Raw genomic sequence first — 18,530 nt, forward strand, 5'->3', positions numbered from 1 at the left:
AAGTCATTAAGTTGCATTCAAGGGTCCAGCAGTTTAGCTGGAACTTTAAATATGCTTGAGACGGTTGTTTTTCAACATACTGTAGCACTATGTTACATTAGTAAGATATTACACTGATGACACTTACCAAATCTTGATTAAATAGCTAGTTTATGTGGAGTCTGACGTAACGTTATCCCACTGTGAGAAACACATGCATGTTGCATCAGCATTAGCAATGTTATAAATTGTTTTGCTAAAACGTTGAACTGATTAAAAGACTGTATTATGGTCTCTAACATCTAACATTTGCAAAAGTCAACAGTAATAGAAGACTTTTGCATATCGTTTGCATGGTTTGACCAGCGAGAGGATGACGAGACCTGTAAAGACAGCACAGATAACAGAAAGGAAAATAATAAAATAATAAATAGCAAACACCACCGAAGCACATGCACATTTACTATCTCATAATTTTGACTTTCTATCCCATAATTATGACTTTTATCTTAGAATTTCGACTTTCTATCTCATAATTATGACCTCAAGTCTTACCATGGGGATATGTTTTGTGATCACAGACACATTTTCATCATCTTTTTTTTAATGTTCTCTGCATAAATGTGCTTCGATAGTCAAGAGATCCTAATTTTGCATTTATATTTTAAAATTATATATATATATCTGTTTACAATTTTACACGAATGGGCTTCCATATTGATCACCCCACCTGGTAAAAAAAAAAAAAAACTTATTTGCGCGTGCGCTCTTCACATGTGGGTCACGCGAAACCGCATTACACACATTTCATCCTTCCACCAATGGGGAGATGAGAACAACAATCTTCTCTTTGCAGCAGAGCAACAGCATACACCCCCGGACACAGACGAAACAACACTTACGCGTCACTACACGTCATTTACCCCGTTTATTTCAAATGTTATTCGGGTAAACAAAAGTTATTCAAGTGGACCTAACTTGTGGGATTAGTTCGCACGCTGCCTGACAGGCGGAGGTAGACCGCGGTGGGATGGGCTGTGAGGTGTTCAAGATGGCGGCGCCCTGTGGAGTGCAGCTACTCTAACAGGTAAACAGGTCCGATTATTCGCGTCTCCTGCTTTTTTCCCCACAGCGAATCTCAACGCACGCGACTCGTGTCGCAGCGCAGGAGGCACTCGGCTTGCTTCCCCGCCGACGGGACAACACTGACAAGGCGAGTGCGAGGCCGACTGCGGGTCGCTGCTCCCCGGCTAGCGGTTAGCTCGCGCTGCGCTGGGACCGACTTGTTTTTGGACAGAGAACCGGTGATGGATTTTTTTTTTTTTCCGCGGACGTTGCCGCTCCGAGCGATTTATTCGCGGTTGCATCTGCGTGTTATTGTCGGTGGTTGAAGAGGTTGTCTCTCTGCCAGGGTGAAGGGTGCCTGCGTATTTGTTTATTCGGATAAAGTAAACCCAGCCCTGTCCATTGTTCTCAGCGAGTTGTTTACGACAGGCAGCAGCCGGTGGTCAGTGCACATGCAGCCGCCTCACACTCTCACTGTGCACAGGCATAACATATTGTCTTAACAGCCTTATGTGTGTTTAAAAAAAATGCATTCGCTTATTTGTTTGCCTCGTGATGCATTCAATGACACGTCTCGTGCAGCGTTTCTGCGTCATCTGCCTTTTGCGTTAATATTTTATTCTGCAGTCCCTCGCGAATCTCTGCCAGTTTAATTCATTCCATCATGTCAATCATTAATATACTGCTGTTGGCCTGCGCTCGTTCATCCGTCTGGAGGCCCTCCTGCCGCCGTGGAGACTCGATGGTTCACGAGTTTCCCTCGAGTTTGACCTCCTTGACCCCTCGTGCCACGTCACTGTCACCGTGTTTATTGTCTTGTTTGTCACAACTTGTGCTGGTTGATGGAAAACACTCAATGTCTTACAGCAGGGAGGCAACCAGCCAGGGTTACAGAGGTGCGCGAGTCACGTGGTCCATGTCTGACCAGATACCCTCCCCCCTCAAAAAAAATGTCTCAATACTATTTCCGTATATTATGTTTTACATTAATAATGCAATTGTTTACTTTTTCTTCTTCACGTTTTAAAGAGGTCTTGCAGTTTTGGTTGTATTGCATTCTTTCAGAGGGGTGTTTCTATGTTGTCCGCCATGTGTACATTTGTCAGGGTACACTAGGTATTAGAAACGTCTGTGTAACGCGGTACTCATATTTGAGAAATGCAACTGTAGTAGAATTTTAAAAAGTTTCCCTTTTGCACCTAATATTCATAAATGTAATCGTTAGTTACATTTTTTTAAATGCCGTTTCGGTAATAATTCCTATGGAGGTAGTTAAAGTTTGGCTTCTGCCTCTGACTTAATTGTATATTGCTCAAAGCAATTATTGCGCAACTCAATTATTGATTAGCTGACGGTCCGAAAAGTAAATATTTGATGGATTAATTGTTCATTTCTTGAGCCAAAAAATGTCAAAACAACCCGTTTTCTGGTTCTCTCTTCTTTGCGCATGAGGATTTACAGCTTTTAAGATGACATAATGTGTTTTTGTACTGAACAAGACACCTGAAGGCCTCATAATGTTTTTTTGCTCTATTTTCTAACCCAGAAAGTTGTAATTTTGAGTCAAAATAGCTCTGATCATGACGGAATCGGTACTATAAATAACTCTTCGTTAATGCCCTGTTTTAGTCCAGCAGACCACTTTCAACAATTGCTTTTTTAAAATCTCGGGTACAAAGTAATGTGCTTTTGATTATGCCAAATAAACCGGCTCCGTGGGGTCGAGCGGGGCCTTTTACGCCTCTGATGAAACTGCTGGAGAATATTCACCCAGGAGAAAAATAGAGGCTGTTGGTAAACCGCCTGCACGCTGCCAAATGTAATACCCAGTGTGTGTGTGTGTGTGTGTGTGTGTACACGCATAGAAGCGCTCGGGCTGCATAGAGGTTCTTTGTGTCCTGTTCTCGGTTCACACTGTGCCACTGAAGGCGCTCGCTCGAAGGGTGGGTGGTGGTGGGGGGGGGACTGAGCCGTGACCTCTTCGCCACCGAAAACGAGGCATTTTGATATCGTGAGGCACAACTGCAGCGTCTGAATTAATGACGAGTACTAACATTTCTTTAAAAATAACATTATTTCCCTTTAACTTGAAAAACAAACACTCAATACTTTTAATTTGCCAATTTCATTCTCATAGGAGTATACAAAAGCGTGCAGATGTTTATCTAATATACCTATCTTGAGTGTTTTGGCCTAAGTGTTGAAGGGAGGTCTTCGGCCTGCTGACTCATTCCTCCGTTAGAGAACCAGCTGCTGGCTGCAGACACCCTGACGACAACGACCTGCCCGTCGAGGGTTATTCATTCCCTGTTTTTCAGATGGAGATTTGCGCGGCTCTCCACTGGCCTCCCTTCTTTCTTTCTTTTTACTCTGAACGACCCTCTCGGCGTCTGGCCCAAAATGCATCCCAGAAAACGTAAATAGACCAATAAGCTGAACTGGTAAACACATTAGGCCAGGATGTGTTTTTTCTGTCTTTTAAAAAAAGCAAATTCCTGTCTGAGTGTAATAATTAGTCAAGGCCGCTCTTGAATTGAACTTCTCACTGCTGTGCGCTGGGGAAGAGTCCCCCCCCCCCCCATGTATGTTGGCTTCATTGCGTTCCCTGAATCTTTTCCTCGTTTGCTCTACATTGCACACGTGGGTCTATTTTCTGTCCGTGGACCTGTGGATGTTCGGCATAAGCGCCCGATTTAAAATGCGTCCCATGCCGTGGGTTTACCCAAAGTTTGGTACAAGGGGCCGCCTGGCGGGGCCGATCGGCTACTCACCCGTGTGCCTCGTGAAGTCGTCGAGATTAAACCAAAAGACATGGACGTGAACCCAATACATCTTTACAGCTGCAGTACATTTTCTTTCTTTTTGGCCACTAGGGGGCAGTGCAACGAGCTGTAGACTCAAACGCTGACATGTGCTCACCGTGTAAAGTTCACACTCGACTGCTTTGTTTAGACACCCGGAGCGCCCTGAGCATTCCTTTGGAGTCCTGCCTGTGTCCACTTGGGGAATAAAAGTCCAACAATAACTGTCCACTTTTCTTTCTTTTTTTGGGTGCTTCGCACTCGCTCGTTTAAACCCCGCCTCCCCAGTACTCTGTCGGTATCGCCATGTGACCGCTAATCCTAAACCGCAGCTCTTGCTTATTCTGGGAATGTTTTCTGAATTAGTTCTCTGCTCGATTTCTGTAGAGGTGCCTGGAGACCGTGTCGGTGGGTGGCCCCCAGGAGTCCTCCAGGCAGGTTAGGGACGGACACCGCGAGAGAGACGCTGCCCCCACCCCCCTCCCCAGCACCGCCACCATGGCCAGGGAGCAGCCCAACGTGGGGGACCTCCTGCCGCTCCTCGAGACCTCCGACCTCCAGCAGCTCGACGAGATCCGAGGCCTCATCAACGAGCAGCTCAGCTCTGGTAGGGCGGCGCGGTCGCGTGGTGATATCTCTGGGGAGCTCTGGTCATCCCGATGACCCGTCCTGCCTGTTTCCCTTTTTTAAAGAGCGAGGGTCCATGCTGCTCAACGGGCTGGTGGACTACTTCTTGGACACAAACTCTGCCCAGGCCATGCACATCCTGTCCTCAGCCAGAGAGCCACACGATAAGGTGAGGATGTCTCTCTCTCGGTAAAATCAATTATTTCCAATCGACTCGCCTGGATTGGACGATCCGCTCGACTCGTTTTTTTTCTTGCTTTTCTCTCCTGAGTGCAATTACTGATTTAAGCTTTCATGGACAGTCCCAGCCATCTGTGCATCTGATTCAAATATATATATTGTATAGCTTGTTAGCTTAGCTCAGTCGCTAGCAGCGTCTCATTGACTCTCCTGTATAGAACTTGTCAAATGAATGGTTCAACACAGTTAAGAAGTCATTCATTTGTATATTCTCCTTCTCAACACAACTCAAGTTAAAGGAGAACGGAAAGCACAATTGATACAGAGGACAAGTCTGAATCCGTGAGAACGCGAGCATTAAGTTAGTCGGCGTCTTTGTCCTCAGCTCTGATGTCTTCCACCGTTTCGTTGTTGTTGTATTTGAATATTGCCCTAGCAAGACGTGGTTTTATTGCAGGGTTGGGCTTTGAGGTCATACTCATTATAGCCTCTGGTGTTTTACTTTAAAAAAAAAAAAGTATTTGCATCCAATCAAACTATCAGAGGATCTTCTGTGAGACGCCGTGTGGAACCACAGTGGTGCTTTGTAGCTGCTACCTTCTTGTGGAACTTAATAATTATATATATTTATAGATACAGAGAGAGAACAAAAGTTCAATTCTAACTTAAGTTAAGCAGAGTTTCCTCTCCTTTTCAGTTACTATTAAGAAAAGACTCCAGCCACCTTTTATTGTGCTAACACTGCTCCCCCCCCCCCCCCCTCGCAGCACCTTCTGGACAAGATGAACGACTGCATGACCAGGCCGGCCTGCCGCCTGCCCACGCTCACCCTGCTCGGCCATGTGATCCGCAAGCAGCCGTCCTGGATCCACAAGATCGCTCGCTACCCTCTGCTGCTGTCGCTGCTCAAATGCCTCAAGGTAACCGGCTCGGCGACTCTTGTGAGTAAAGAAGCAGTTCAGGGTTAAGTGTCTCGCTCAAGAACACATCGACTAGGGCGCGGATTTCAAGACGGACCTGCTAACCTGCGACATGCAGTCGCCCCCAGTTATTATGTGATTTTTGGACGCTGTGAAAAGTTCCTATTTCAACTTTTTCCCCAAATCTGTGACTCGGCAGACGGATACGGACGTGGTGGTGCTGATCACCGGAGTGCTGGTGCTGATCACTCTGCTGCCCATGATCCCTCAGGCCGGGAAGCAACACCTGTGGGAGTATTTTGACATCTTCGGCCGCCTGGCGTCTTGGAACCTGAAGAATCCCGGTAGGTGGTTCCTGAACGCGCCTCACAGAACCTGTGAGTGTGTGTGTGTGTGGACGGGTCACTCCAGCTAGACTTTGGGGTGGTAACTACTCTCATACTAACCTCTGGTACAGAAAATGGGACGAACTAAAATATCCCTCATCCTACAGTGAGACATATTGCCCAACCCGGTTCAAATATATTTTTTAAATATTGTATTTACTGTATTTAAATCTCATTTCCCAAAGTGTGAACTGCTCCTCGGCTCCCGAGATGATGTTTGAACTTGCAGGAAGTTAACTGGAAATCTAATTTAGGTGAAAGGGAGTGGGGGGGGGGGGGGGGGTCTGGGCCAAAACAATCATCTGTAGCCAATTATCTTTCTGTTCTCGTTGAATGTGTTTTGTTTCTTTGTTTTTTCCTGGGTACTTTCGACCCGTCCAGGGCACGTTTCAGAGGTTTACCTAATCCACCTGCACGCCAGCGTCTACTCGCTCTTCCACCGTCTCTACGGCATGTACCCTTGCAACTTTGTGTCCTACCTGCGCTCCCATTACAGCATGAAGGAGAACATGGAAACCTTTGAGGAAGTAGTGAAGGTGAGGATGTCGCCCCCCCCCCCCCCACCCGGCTGCCGTCACTCTGCATCGTTACGAATTACTCATCCAGATGTGTGTGTGTGTGTGTCCATCCGTTCAGCCGATGCTCGAACACGTTCGTATCCACCCGGAGCTGGTGACGGGAACCAAGGACCACGAGCTTGACCCCGCCAGGTGAGTCTGCTCTGCCTGGTAGAGGAACAATTTGGTGTTTAAAAAAAAGAAAATGTGCGTCTCCTTTGACGAACGGTGCTGTGCTTTTCGCAAAACAGATGGAAAAAGTACGAAATCCACGATATCGTCATCGAATGTGCCAAAGTGTCTCTGGACCCCAAGGAGGCCTCCTGCGAGGAGGGCTACGCCAACATGCCGGAGAACTTCTACCGCCAAGTCCACCAGCGGCCTCAAGACTGCACTTCCAGCCCCTACACGGACCCCCACAGCAGCTACGGTCAGTGAGCATAAACACTCGCTCTAGTTGCGAGTGAAAGATCGCGTCGCCGTTGCTCTCTGGTGGAAAATAAATATGCAATGGGAAACTTTTTCCGTTACGATCAGCCAATAAGTACCCTGACGCAATGTGTGTATCTGTGGCCGTTGATGTGATACGGTTCTAAAATTCCCCTGACCTTACAAACCAGTCGAACAGTGCAGGGTTCGTACGGTCATGGAATACTTGGAGAAGTCATGGAATTCTAAAAATGGTTATTTCCAGGCCTGGAACAGTCCCGGGGGAAAAGAAATCCCCAAAGTTGTGGAAATTGTATATAAATATTGATTCTTTTAATCAAACTATTGTCTCTCATTCATATGTGTTATTTAAGGTGTATACACTGAGATTTCACAAAAAGTTTGGTCATGTAAATGTGATTTTAAAGTCCTGGAAATCCATCGGTCTCCATGTGTTTGAACCCTGGAAGTGGTTGCATCCATGTGAAGGTTGATCAGACTGTCTTTGTCGCCCTTGACAACAGGAAGCTCTTCTTCGACCCCGTTCTCGACTCCGCGGCAGCCGCTCGCCCCGCCCCTCTCCTTGCCCCCCTTCTCGGGGACGCAGTCCTCCCCCCGCAGCCCACAGACCTCCAGGCGGCAGGTGAGATCATCCAGAACGCTGTCAAAAAACGTTGGTGGTGGCGGCGGCGGGTCTTCGGTCTCTGAGCTTCGGTTTGCTGCCGGCTCCTGGACGCGTGGTCGCGTTTACACTCCATGTGTCGGGCGGAGTGAGCTCAGCGTTTCCCCTCCGAAAAACCACACAATGTCCTTTTGGCCGTGGAGATGCCGTCTCTCCCTCTAGGCCAACCACACGAGGGAGGGTCCGGGGGGGGAGGGGCTATGTTGCGTGAAATAATGTCGTGCTGGGAAAGATGCTGAACCTCCACCTGCTCCACGGTCACTAAACGGTAAATTAATACTAAAAAGGTTCATCGGTAAAGTGAAAGCATCCAGAGTCACATTACATACATTATTTTAACAGAAGTGGGAAGTCGTCCTCCCTCAGTTACAGTTTTTAGAGCAGTAAATTGGACCCTGAAAGCAACACCTTTTCTAGGCCCTCTGTGGACGGAGGTCAGAGGTCGCTGATTCGAAGTCTCAAACCTGGATATTGGCGTGACGCCTCACTACTAGCTCAGAGTTTCCCACTAAGAACCTGAGGTGTTGAGTCAGGTGGTCCCGTGATGGCTTTAGCTACTAGATGCCCAACAGCAGCATATTGCATTCGCTGTGCTGTCTTCCTCTGATATTAATGTTTCATATCATAATAAAACGTGTGCACATGTTCATTACTTTAGTGGAGGTGGATTTATTTGGGAGGTCCCGGATGAATTAGCCTCAACTCGATGTGAGAAGCCACGTAATTAAACCTGCGAGGGGGCGTGTACGATTTTGTGAGCGTCGGCGGAGGCTGGCCTCTGTCGGAGCTGTAATCCTTCGCTCTCCGTCTTCCCAGAACTCCACCGGTGAACTCAACTCTTCCTCCGGGGGGAAGGACCCTCTGTGGAGCCCCTCCTCGTTGTGTGGCATGGCCACGCCCCCCAGAGGCATGTCGCCCAGCCTGGAGCGCTCCCACAGTGCCTCGCACCTTCCCGGCCGCTTCCAATGCACATCAGGTCAGCGCCGGCACGTCAGCGAGGAAGACGTCGGGTGTGCCGCTCTGGCATTTTCTTCACCGCTGATTTTTCTCCGCCAGGAGGAAAAGGAACGCCGGCCTCCAGCACTCCAGCCACCTCGTCCCCCCCGCCCACCCTACCGGACGACTTCCCCGTCGTCTCCTTTCCAGCCAACACAGTCCAGTCCAGTCCACCAAGAAAGGTATGCTCTCGCCCCTTTTGTAATATTCTCATTTTAACATCATTCTTCTTTTTTTTTTTTTTTTTTTTATTACAGAATAACAGAGTTGCAAAAAGCCAATCCGGCTTTTCTGAATTTCCCACATACTTTAATTATTCCTCTTGTTTTGCTAATTTAGGAACGTCCGAGAAAATCAGACAAACCTGTCGGCCAATTCCAATTATCTTAACTTGTATCCGCTTGAAAACTATTTTCCTAGTCGGCAGGAGGCTAATTGATGAATCAAACAGGCTTTGATTTTGAAGTGAAGTACCGGGTGGACATCATCAGTGGAATTGCAGGATTCTGAATCATTCTTTGGGAGGGCTTTTTATCTCATAAATGTTCTTTTATTCTGGTGCATCAATGTATAAATGGGCAATAATACACATATATATATATATATTTGTTTTACCTTTTATTTGACCAGATGAAACCTATTGAGATTAAAAAATCTTTTTCAAGGGTGACCTGGACAAGACGGGCAACAACATATGAAACAGTTACAAGCCAAACACACAGAACAAGACGAGTTAAAAGAAACTAAAACATGAGCCCGCCCTTGAGGTTTTTAATCCCAAATCAAGGGTATAAATGAAAACTCTAAACTGTCTCTCCAGGATCGTCGAAGTGGAGAAAGTGTTAAGCCGGCGCTGGTGAGACAGGAACCGGTGAAGGACTCTGAGAAGAGTGCGGACGCAGCCACACTCAGAGGTACGGCCCTCATGACGGGTCTCCAAAGAGCCTCAATTCTCAATCTCATCCCAAAATGATGATTTAACAACAGTCCCGGTTAAAAGGTCGAGTCATATTTGTGACCCTCTCCCCTCACCAGATGCGCTCGCCGCGGAGAGTGTCTCCATAACTCTGACGGAGCTGTCTGTCTTCATGAGGAAACAGGAGCTGGAGCTTCATCTGAGGACGGAGAAGGAGCGGGACGAGGGTGAGTGTCCACTCGCCGCGGTCCGTCGGGAGCACGTCGGCGCGTCTTCACGCAACCAAAACTAGCTGCACGACGGGCAGGCGGTCAAAGAAGAACGACGACGAGATCGACCACGCCCTGTTCCAGTGTAGATGAACCACGGTGCCAAAATCAACCGTAACACGATTAGGGTTCGTACGGTCATGGAAAACCTGGAAAAGTCATGGAATTTTAAAATGGTCATTTCCAGGCCTGGAAAAGTCATGGAAAAAAACTTAAATCATAAACGTTTTGGGAAAAGTCATGGAAATTTGTTAAAATCACATGTTCATTTACGCGGAGTTTGAAATAATTTAAAAAAAAATTTAAAAGAAAGACGCTCAAAATATAAGCCAGCGATAGCTCTCAATAAGCAACATTTTCTACAGTTTTCATGTTTATACCGAGATTTCAGTTTGGTCATGGAAATTTGGTTTAAAGTCATGGAAATCCATTGGTCAAAATGTCTAAGAACCCTGTATATAAATATTATATGAATGTTATGAACCCACACATGAGAGCGTTAGATGTTCAGACGTTTGTGGGACGTCCTCAACAAGTATGAAGCAGAACTAGTGGTTACTACATCCGTGGTAGATGAAGTAAATGATAACTGTTGCCACAGAGTTAAGCCCCGCCCCCTCTAAGGTGTGAATAAACCACAAATAGTCATGCGAGGAAAAGGTTGTCAGTTCCGTTTTTAAATATTTTTATTTATTTTTATCCGATTTAATTGACAGATTCATTAATTATTAAAATAATCGTGAGTTGCAGCTCTCGCCTCACCATGAACCTACCGGGCTGCACGTCAGACGGCCTCACAGAGAGGTTTCCTCTGGAGACCAAGCGTCGGATGAGTCCTTCAGGACGGCATTTAGTTCCGAGTCGGTTGCCGCGAGGGTTTTTTTAAGTCCGACCGTTTCTGCTGCAGCCGCCATCAGCGAGGAGCTGCTGGAGATCGAGGAGACGCAGGAGCAGTCGGGCCCGAGGGGCGTCGACTCCACCTTCCATCTCACCACGGAGACTCTGACCGGCTGCCAGGCGCAAGACCAGGCCTCCCCCGACGCCCCGCCCGGGGGCCACGTGGCATCGACGCCGGAGAAATCGGAGACCGCCGCGAGTACCGGCGACCGCGGAGGAGGCGGAGCGGCGGGGGACGGCCCCGAGCAGGCCTGGGCCTTCCAGTCGGGCTTCACCCCCATCGAGCACCACCTGCACCGGAGCCCCTCGGCCGCGGCCGACGACGTCGTGGCCAAGTTCGGGATGTTCTCCCCGGGCGCCAAGACGCCGCCCGGGGCGGCGCCGGTGCCCTACGAGGCGTTCTTCGACCTGGCGCTGCCCCGGGCGGCGTCACTCTTCGTGGGCCAGAAGACGGCGGCGGCGGCGCTGGAGAGGCTGCTGCAGCGGGAGGAGGGGCTGGAGGACGGCGAGGAGGAGGGGGTCGCCGCGGCGTCGCCGCTGGAGGTGCTGGACCGCCTCGTGCAGCAGGGCAGCGACACCCACGATAAAGTTCTCAAGAGGTAGGCGCTCGTCGCTTATGGCTGCACCGCTTCGTTTTGAGCTTTTCTAGTTTTTGTTTGAGTTTCCCGTTCATAAACGAACGCGTGCAGACGGCGTTTTGCTCTCCAGACTTGGAGTGCGGTCAGTATGGAAAGGTGTGTTGTGAGTTCTCGGTGTGCCGGTCACTGCCCGGGGTTTTCCCCTTAGTCTGTTACTGCGGCCGAAAGGAAACACCCAGTTTACAACAAGTGCCACATTGTTCAAAATCGGTCCTTCTACACACACACACACAGATACACACATTCTGGCTTCGCTCATTCGACGATGTGTGTGTTATCAGTTTTTGTGAGATGACCGCTCTCACGTCTGTGTAATGGAGATGAAGCTACAGTCGGTCTCCATCTAAAGTAAAATTTGCAACTTCCTGAGAAAGAAATGGCACGGGATGTGATTTTTGCATTTATTCATTCAATTAAAGAAATGTAAGGCTATTATTATTTGTGAGCTTCAGAGATGCTGGTCAGGCTTTCTAATTGTTTTTGTATTTGTGTGATCTGAGCCAGGCTAGCTGCTTCCCCCCTTCATGCTGTATGCTGAGCTAAGAGTCCCCTGTGTGTGTGTATTTGTGTGTGTGTGTTTAACAAGTGTTTTCCCCACCTTACACCCAAGTTGTCTCCACATAGTTTGGTGCCGTCTAAAGCTGACCTCAGCCTCGAGTCCCTCAGTCCTTGTAGTAAAACCTGGTTTGAGATTCACTGTTTTGGATTTACAACCAACATCAATGAAATATCTAAATATCCACCCCCCCTCCCCCAAATTCTCAACACCAGACTCTCGTCCCCACGCGCTTCTGTCTTATCGTATATTTTACACATCCCAACAAGCGTCCTTCTAACATGCTTCTCTTCATTCTCTCCTCTTCTCTCCAGACTACCTTTGCCAAGTAAGTCCGCTGACTGGACGCACTTTGGAGGTAAAGCGCTGGCCGCACGCGGCCGAGCCGTACGCGTGATAAGAGAAGCCGTTGTGGAGGCCGAGCCGGAGCGTTATTCCAGCATGACTCGCGATTCGTCCCGCGAACGACTCGTTGAAATGTTTCCCACGCTGAGCCCGTTGCTTTGTTTACGACTCTTGACCGACTTGTAATTGCAACCCTTGAATTGAATCACCCCCCCTCCCCCTCGGCTGATGGGAAACACTAATAATATGTATATATGAGAATTATAATACTCTGTATATATGAGAATTATAATATGTATATATGAGAATTATAATACTCTGTATATATGAGAATTATAATACGATCTATATATGAGAATTATAATATGTATATATGAGAATTATAATACTCTGTATATATGAGAATTATAATACGATCTATATATGAGAATTATAATATTATGTATATATGACAATTATAATACTATGTACATATGACAATTTCCAATTTAATTGCTGAAGCCATAACGCTCTCGTCAAAGCCACGAGACAAAAAGTCATTTGACCTCGGTGAACTGTTTCTATGGTGTTCTATAGGTATGTGTGTGTATAGATATATAGATACATATATTTATATATATCTATACACGCATATATATTTATATATCCATACACTCATAATATACATGTGTGTATATATTATAAGTATTTATATATATATATATACACACACACACAATGACATTTATCGGTTTGTTATGCTCCTCAGGCTCCAGATTAGATTAGTTTTTACATTTTGGGTTTAAAGAAGTACACACAGCCAGCTAATCTCGTTGAGTCACCTGTGCTATTTGTCCCACACCAGAGTGATAATTAAGCTGATTTGTACTAGTGTGTTAATTACATTGTTATTACCGTGGCCTCCTCCCCAGGCTCGGCTCCGCTGGACGAGCTTCACACGCTGCGCAGCCAGCTGCTCCTGCTGCACAACCAGCTGCTGTACGAGCGCTACAAGAGGGAGCAGCACGCCGTCCGCAACCGGCGCCTCCTCCGACGCATCATCAACGCCACCGCGCTGGAGGAGCAGAACAACGCCATGGCGAGTCGATCAGCTCTGTTAGAGACTCCCAAAAAAAGCCTGTATTAAATGTTACCAGAACATGATACTTCTTACGTTCTTTCCTACTGACTTTTAGAAACTCCTGTGTGTGTGTGCAGAAGGACCAGCTGAACCTGCAGAGTGTGGACATCGAGTCTCTGAGGGAGAGTCTGCAGGTGGAGCAGCAGCGGTACAGGCAGCTGTGGGACGACCGTGAGACGGTGATGACCAGGCTGCACACCCAGATCCGACAGCTGCAGCAGGGGCGGGACGACTACTACACCAAGAACCAGGAGCTCCAGGTACACACACACACACACACACACACGGGTATAAATAACTGTGTGCAGCGTCATGATAATGATGCAGCACACCTATATTTGTCCGCTGTCGTTGGCTTTTTAACGCGTCTCTCTTTAATCTGGTTCCGTTTGGGGTCTCCAGAGCAAGCTGCAGGAGTGTCAGAAGAGGATAGATGACCTGGAGGCGGAGCTTCAGAAAGCCAACAACAAAGCCTGCCACACGGGTCACCTCCTCAGCCAGATGACCATCAAGGTGAAGGAAGACTCATTTCAGGTCCTGTAAGAAATCCAGAGGGGTGTCTGGGTGTTTTTTTTGGTTGCCTCCTGGGACTAAATCCGTTGAATCCGGAAGACGACGAAAGTTCCTTATTAATGACGCTCGTGCAGAATGAATAGGCGGGATTAACGTCTTCAGATCCGCGGCAGAGAGACGGAGTGCACCGATCCTCTCGGCCGCGGCTTGTTGAACATTCGGCCGGGTTTCCGCGAGAGAGCGTCGCTGACTAATGTAGCGTAATTGCTGCCTCGCCCTCATTGTTTTTGTTCTTTTCTTCTCGTCTGTCCTTCAGCTGAGCAACAGCGAGAGCACCCAGCAGCAGATGAGCTTCCTGAACAAGCAGCTGCTGCTCCTCGGGGAGGCGCACAAGCTGTCCATGCAGAAGTTGCCGCACGCAAGCGTCGACAATACCAAGGTGTGTGTGTGTGTGTGTGTGTGTTCGTAGGAGAGCTGTGGATAAGACCTACAGAGGTGAAAAAAGGGACATTAATTGGGTTTGTTGTCCCACTGAAGCGGCTTTAGCTTCACTAAGATCATGAGTCGATGTCATGGTCCTCAAAACGACTCCATTTCAAGCTACTTTTTTTATTTATTGTGTTCCACTCGTAAATTCCCCTCATTTCTTACCCAAAAGTGAATCCGGAGAGCACTTTGTGTATTTTAAAAGCCCGACAAGTTCAGGTGTGTTAAAATGAACTCAACGTCCAGTGTTGAAGTCACATGTTCTCATCTTTTGAATGTGAACTACCGGACACACACACGGATGCAATTTTGGGTGTTGGTCAATCCTCCAAAGATTAAGTTCAATCTAAAATAGAGCGTTGGTTTAAAAAATATTTTTTTATCATTTAACCCTTGTGTTGCCTTCGGGTCAATTTGACCTGATTCAATGTTTCACCCTCCTGTCGCCTTCGGGTCAATATGACCCGATTCAATGTTTAACCCTCCTGTTACCTTTATATTTACTAACATATTTTACCCTTGAGGTCAATATGACCCCAGCTATTAAAATCTCCAGAAAATTATTAGAATTAATATTGTTTTCCAAGTTTAAGTGTGAGGTACTTTATGTTTGTTTGTTGACTCCCGAAAGAACACCGACATTAAACATTGAATCGGGTCAAAATGACCCGAAGGCAACACAAGGGTTAAGCTTTTCAGGAAAGTAGTGACTTTTTTTCTGACCAGAGGTGGACGTTTCTTTTTTAGATTTGTGGTGTTGCTACAGAAGTGAATCGGTCACTTGTTTAAGGATATCTTGATGTCTCTCCTGGTGCTGCTCAGCTTCAACAGTTTCTATTTGATTACATTCTCAGTTGAAGTGCAAGTTTCATCTGTCCAGAGCTTCACTGAATGCACCACCTGAGGGAGAAGCCCGTGTTTTTTTAGTTGTTTTTGTTTAGACCTCCGTGTAGAACTACATTCACAGGTGCTGTAGATAATGGAAGAAAGACCCCCTGAAAACTCATCGGACTGCCATGGACCACAAGCAGCTTTCACAAGGCTAAAATATATATAATTTAAATAAGCTGCCGTATCCTTGATCTGTTTCCTCACTCACTCGTACATTTTTCTCGTTACTTCCTGCTCTGTGGGCGACCACCATCACCCCCACCCAGGAGACCCAGATGCTGAAGGCGTCTTATGGGAAGGAGGTGGAGATGCTGAGGCAGAGCCTGCTGGTTCAGGGTCAGAAACTGGAGGTGGCGCAGCACAGAGTCGGCGAGCTGGAGACGCACCACTCCAAGAAGGAGCACCTCATCACCGAGCAGAAGAAGTTCCTCGAGGACGTGAAGTGTCAAGCGAAGTGAGCGCCAACCTCCCCGAGTCGAGCACAAGGGTTCCTCGCGGTCGCTCTGCAGCTTCATCGTTGTGTTCCTCTTCCTCTCTGCAGGGCGGAGCTGCAGGCCTCAGACGGCAGGTATCGGGCTCAGAGGAGAATCACTCAGCTGCTGCAGACTGAACTCCTGCAGCTCTACAGCAGAGTGGAGACGGAGGCGCCGGCCGGCAGTTCCAGCAGTTCGCCAGCAGAGGGCAGCCCTGACCCACACGGCTCCGGGTCAGGCTCCACACTGTTTTATTGTGTAGCAGTTTGCGTCATACTGACCATTAGACCACCAAATGTACTTGCAACTTTTTTTCAGGTTTACATATGGTCCCTCACCTTTTTTATGGAATGTACCATACTCTTTCGTCTAAATATAATGCATGCGTTCATGACGGAAACGAATACTTGATTTATCGATAGATTTCTTGGTGGTTTTTCTTCTTGTCGTCCAGTGTTGTGGTGCCAGGTGGACAACTTCCCACCAACGAAGAAGCGGTCAGCAGACCAGCGCACGGCTCTCCTCGGGGCGCCAGCAGCAGCAGCACTTTATCGCCACGGCAACCAAAGGCGAACAACTCTCCCAAGACCACGGCCACCTCGGTCAACGGCAGCCAGGACCTGGCCCCGCCCCGGCCGGTGGAGCCCTGCCCGCCGTCCGGGCCCCTCTCCGATGCGCCGCTCACCGTGGGCTCCTACCCCAGCGCCAAGAGCTTCCTGGGCATGAGGGCCCGCGAGCTGTTCCGCAACAAAAGCGAGAGCCAGTGCGACGACGAGGAGCAGCCGCCGCCGTCGCTCCTCACCCACGGCCCGAAGACGGAGCCGGGTTACGTCGGCGCGCCACATTCCCCAATCCCGGCCCCCGCCACCCCTCTCACTGTGCCCGCCAAGGAGCCCCCCGCCGAGCCCAAGCAGCGGGCCTCCAGCCAGGAAAGCCCCCGCAGGAAGTCGGGGTCGGTCGGGGGGCGGAGCCAGGCGGGTTCGGGGCGCCCCCCCCGGCAGCAGCAGCTAAAGATCATGGACTACAACGAAACGCATCACGAGCACAGTTAGGGGCGTCGGCCTGAGCCGGGACGCAGAGGTTAACGACGGAGAGGAGAGGACCGCGTCGGCAACTCTTTGGATTTCAGTGTTATTTGTTCCATGCCTCTGAGTGGACAACAGGATTGCCCACAATGTTTTTCTACTTTCTTTTTCTTTTTTTTTCTTTCCATTACCCACTGAGGATTTTTGACACGGTGACGGGGATACAAAGTGCATTTGATGTTACCAGTGAAGATGCTAGTCTTATGAATTTGATTATGAGACGGACGCTTAAAACTACGCCGAACAGGGATCAAAGCGATCAATAACTCGCACGTGACGTTTTGAAGGGGTCAGTTCATCCAAACTGCAAAACAGTCCAGCTGGCTCGCGTTGTATCGGCCGTTATGGGTAGTTTCGCTTTTAATTTGTCCAAAATGTGAGAAATCGCTCTGAGGCACAATGCAAGTGAATGGGAGCTGGTTTTGGACGTATCTCAATATTTGGACAAATAAAACTGAAACTAAAATGTTAGTTTGGTTGTACCCGCCCTTTTTAAAACCAAATCCGTCATCAACGCCATTAACATCAGAGCAGCAGGAGTTATAATTGGTCACGATCGTCTGTTCGGAGCGATTTTGGCGTCGACCGCGGGACCGGAATATGTTTTTAATGTGGAGCGATGGAGGTGACGAGCACGTGGAGGCGTTTGGTTAAATCTGGGGTAATCTTGGGAGTGGACTCATTTGGGGGGGGGGGAGGGGGAAACCCCAACATATCCTGACTGGCTTTATTGTTTCCTGTCAGTTCTGGCATTTCAACAACGATGCATTGAGGAAAGCGCTTGAAAATTTGGAAAATGATGAAATGTTTTGCATTATTTTGTATTCATTCAGCCACGAAGTACATATCGTAAATTTGAATTCGACCTGGCAAGTGACACAAGCCCAAGCTTTAAAAAAACAAACCAAAAGAAACTCAAAGAAATCATATTTTTCTGTTCTAGCGACCGCTTCGAAGTGCCATGCAAACATTTGTGTTCTGGCTGAAAGTCAAACAGCGTTGAACTGAAGTGTTGTTTTCTCGTGCTGCTGCGTGGACACTCGGCTGGGACGGCGTGGGGAAGAAGAAAACCTCTCGTCCAATCATGTTCCTTTGTGTGCCGGTCTGAGAGAACGGGGAGTTTCCTTCGAGTCTTTAGAAGTAAACCGCCGCGGTGTCGAAAACCGTCTAAATCCTGTTGTCCACCGGGAACTCCTGCTGTCACTTCCTTTTTGCCTCGCTATCTAAAAAAAAAAAGCATGTTCAGCAATCCACTTTAAAATGCCAACCGCAGTAACTACCGCAAACCAAGACCGAAGGTACGGCACAAACTGCAGAAACCAGGACTCTGACCGGAGCTGGAGAATCTGGGATCAAACGTCGAGAAGAAGAAAAACGTTAAAAAAAAGGAAGTTCTTAAAAGCAGTGGCTTGTGTTTAACTGTGAACAATAAAGATCGTCTTCAATGTTTTGCACTACAATTCTGAGTTTTGCTTCTTCTTCCTCCTGCTGACGCCCCTCGTACCTGTGGAAGATGCAGCATCAAGGTGTTTCTGTCCAGTTGGTCTTTTGGGAATGGACATTTTCAGATGTAGACAGATTTTTTTTGTTTACAGCTCGATAGAAAAACCGATAAAGAGTGAGTGTCTAATTTCACACATGACTTATTTAGAGGTCCAAAGCACTGAAATGAACCCTGGAGCTAAAAAACAAACAAAATAAGCTCTTAATCAATTAGCC

At 47.9% G+C, this 18,530-nt stretch overlaps 1 protein-coding gene across 2 annotated transcripts; it reads left to right on the forward strand.

Annotated features, from left to right (window-relative positions):
• Positions 1-1,024: 1,024 nt before the first annotated feature.
• tsc1b (TSC complex subunit 1b) lies at positions 1,025-18,271 on the forward strand. Of its 2 annotated transcripts, none has more exons than XM_056432532.1 (22): positions 1,025-1,066; positions 4,233-4,452; positions 4,538-4,641; positions 5,420-5,572; positions 5,772-5,916; positions 6,340-6,494; positions 6,595-6,668; positions 6,767-6,945; positions 7,469-7,587; positions 8,443-8,602; positions 8,683-8,804; positions 9,443-9,536; positions 9,658-9,765; positions 10,715-11,303; positions 12,213-12,256; positions 13,155-13,321; positions 13,441-13,623; positions 13,766-13,876; positions 14,193-14,315; positions 15,520-15,707; positions 15,795-15,959; positions 16,181-18,271. In XM_056432532.1, the coding sequence occupies exons 2-22, from the start codon at positions 4,344-4,346 to the stop codon at positions 16,776-16,778; spliced, it is 3,690 nt and encodes a 1,229-aa protein (XP_056288507.1). In that variant the 5' UTR covers positions 1,025-1,066; positions 4,233-4,343; the 3' UTR covers positions 16,779-18,271. The 2 variants fall into 2 exon arrangements, with proteins under 2 accessions (XP_056288507.1, XP_056288508.1); XM_056432533.1 differs by having other exon boundaries at positions 12,213-12,226.
• Positions 18,272-18,530: the final 259 nt, after the last annotated feature.

This window comes from Pseudoliparis swirei, chromosome 15, assembly GCF_029220125.1.
Source record: "Pseudoliparis swirei isolate HS2019 ecotype Mariana Trench chromosome 15, NWPU_hadal_v1, whole genome shotgun sequence".
Lineage (NCBI taxonomy): Eukaryota > Metazoa > Chordata > Actinopteri > Perciformes > Liparidae > Pseudoliparis > Pseudoliparis swirei.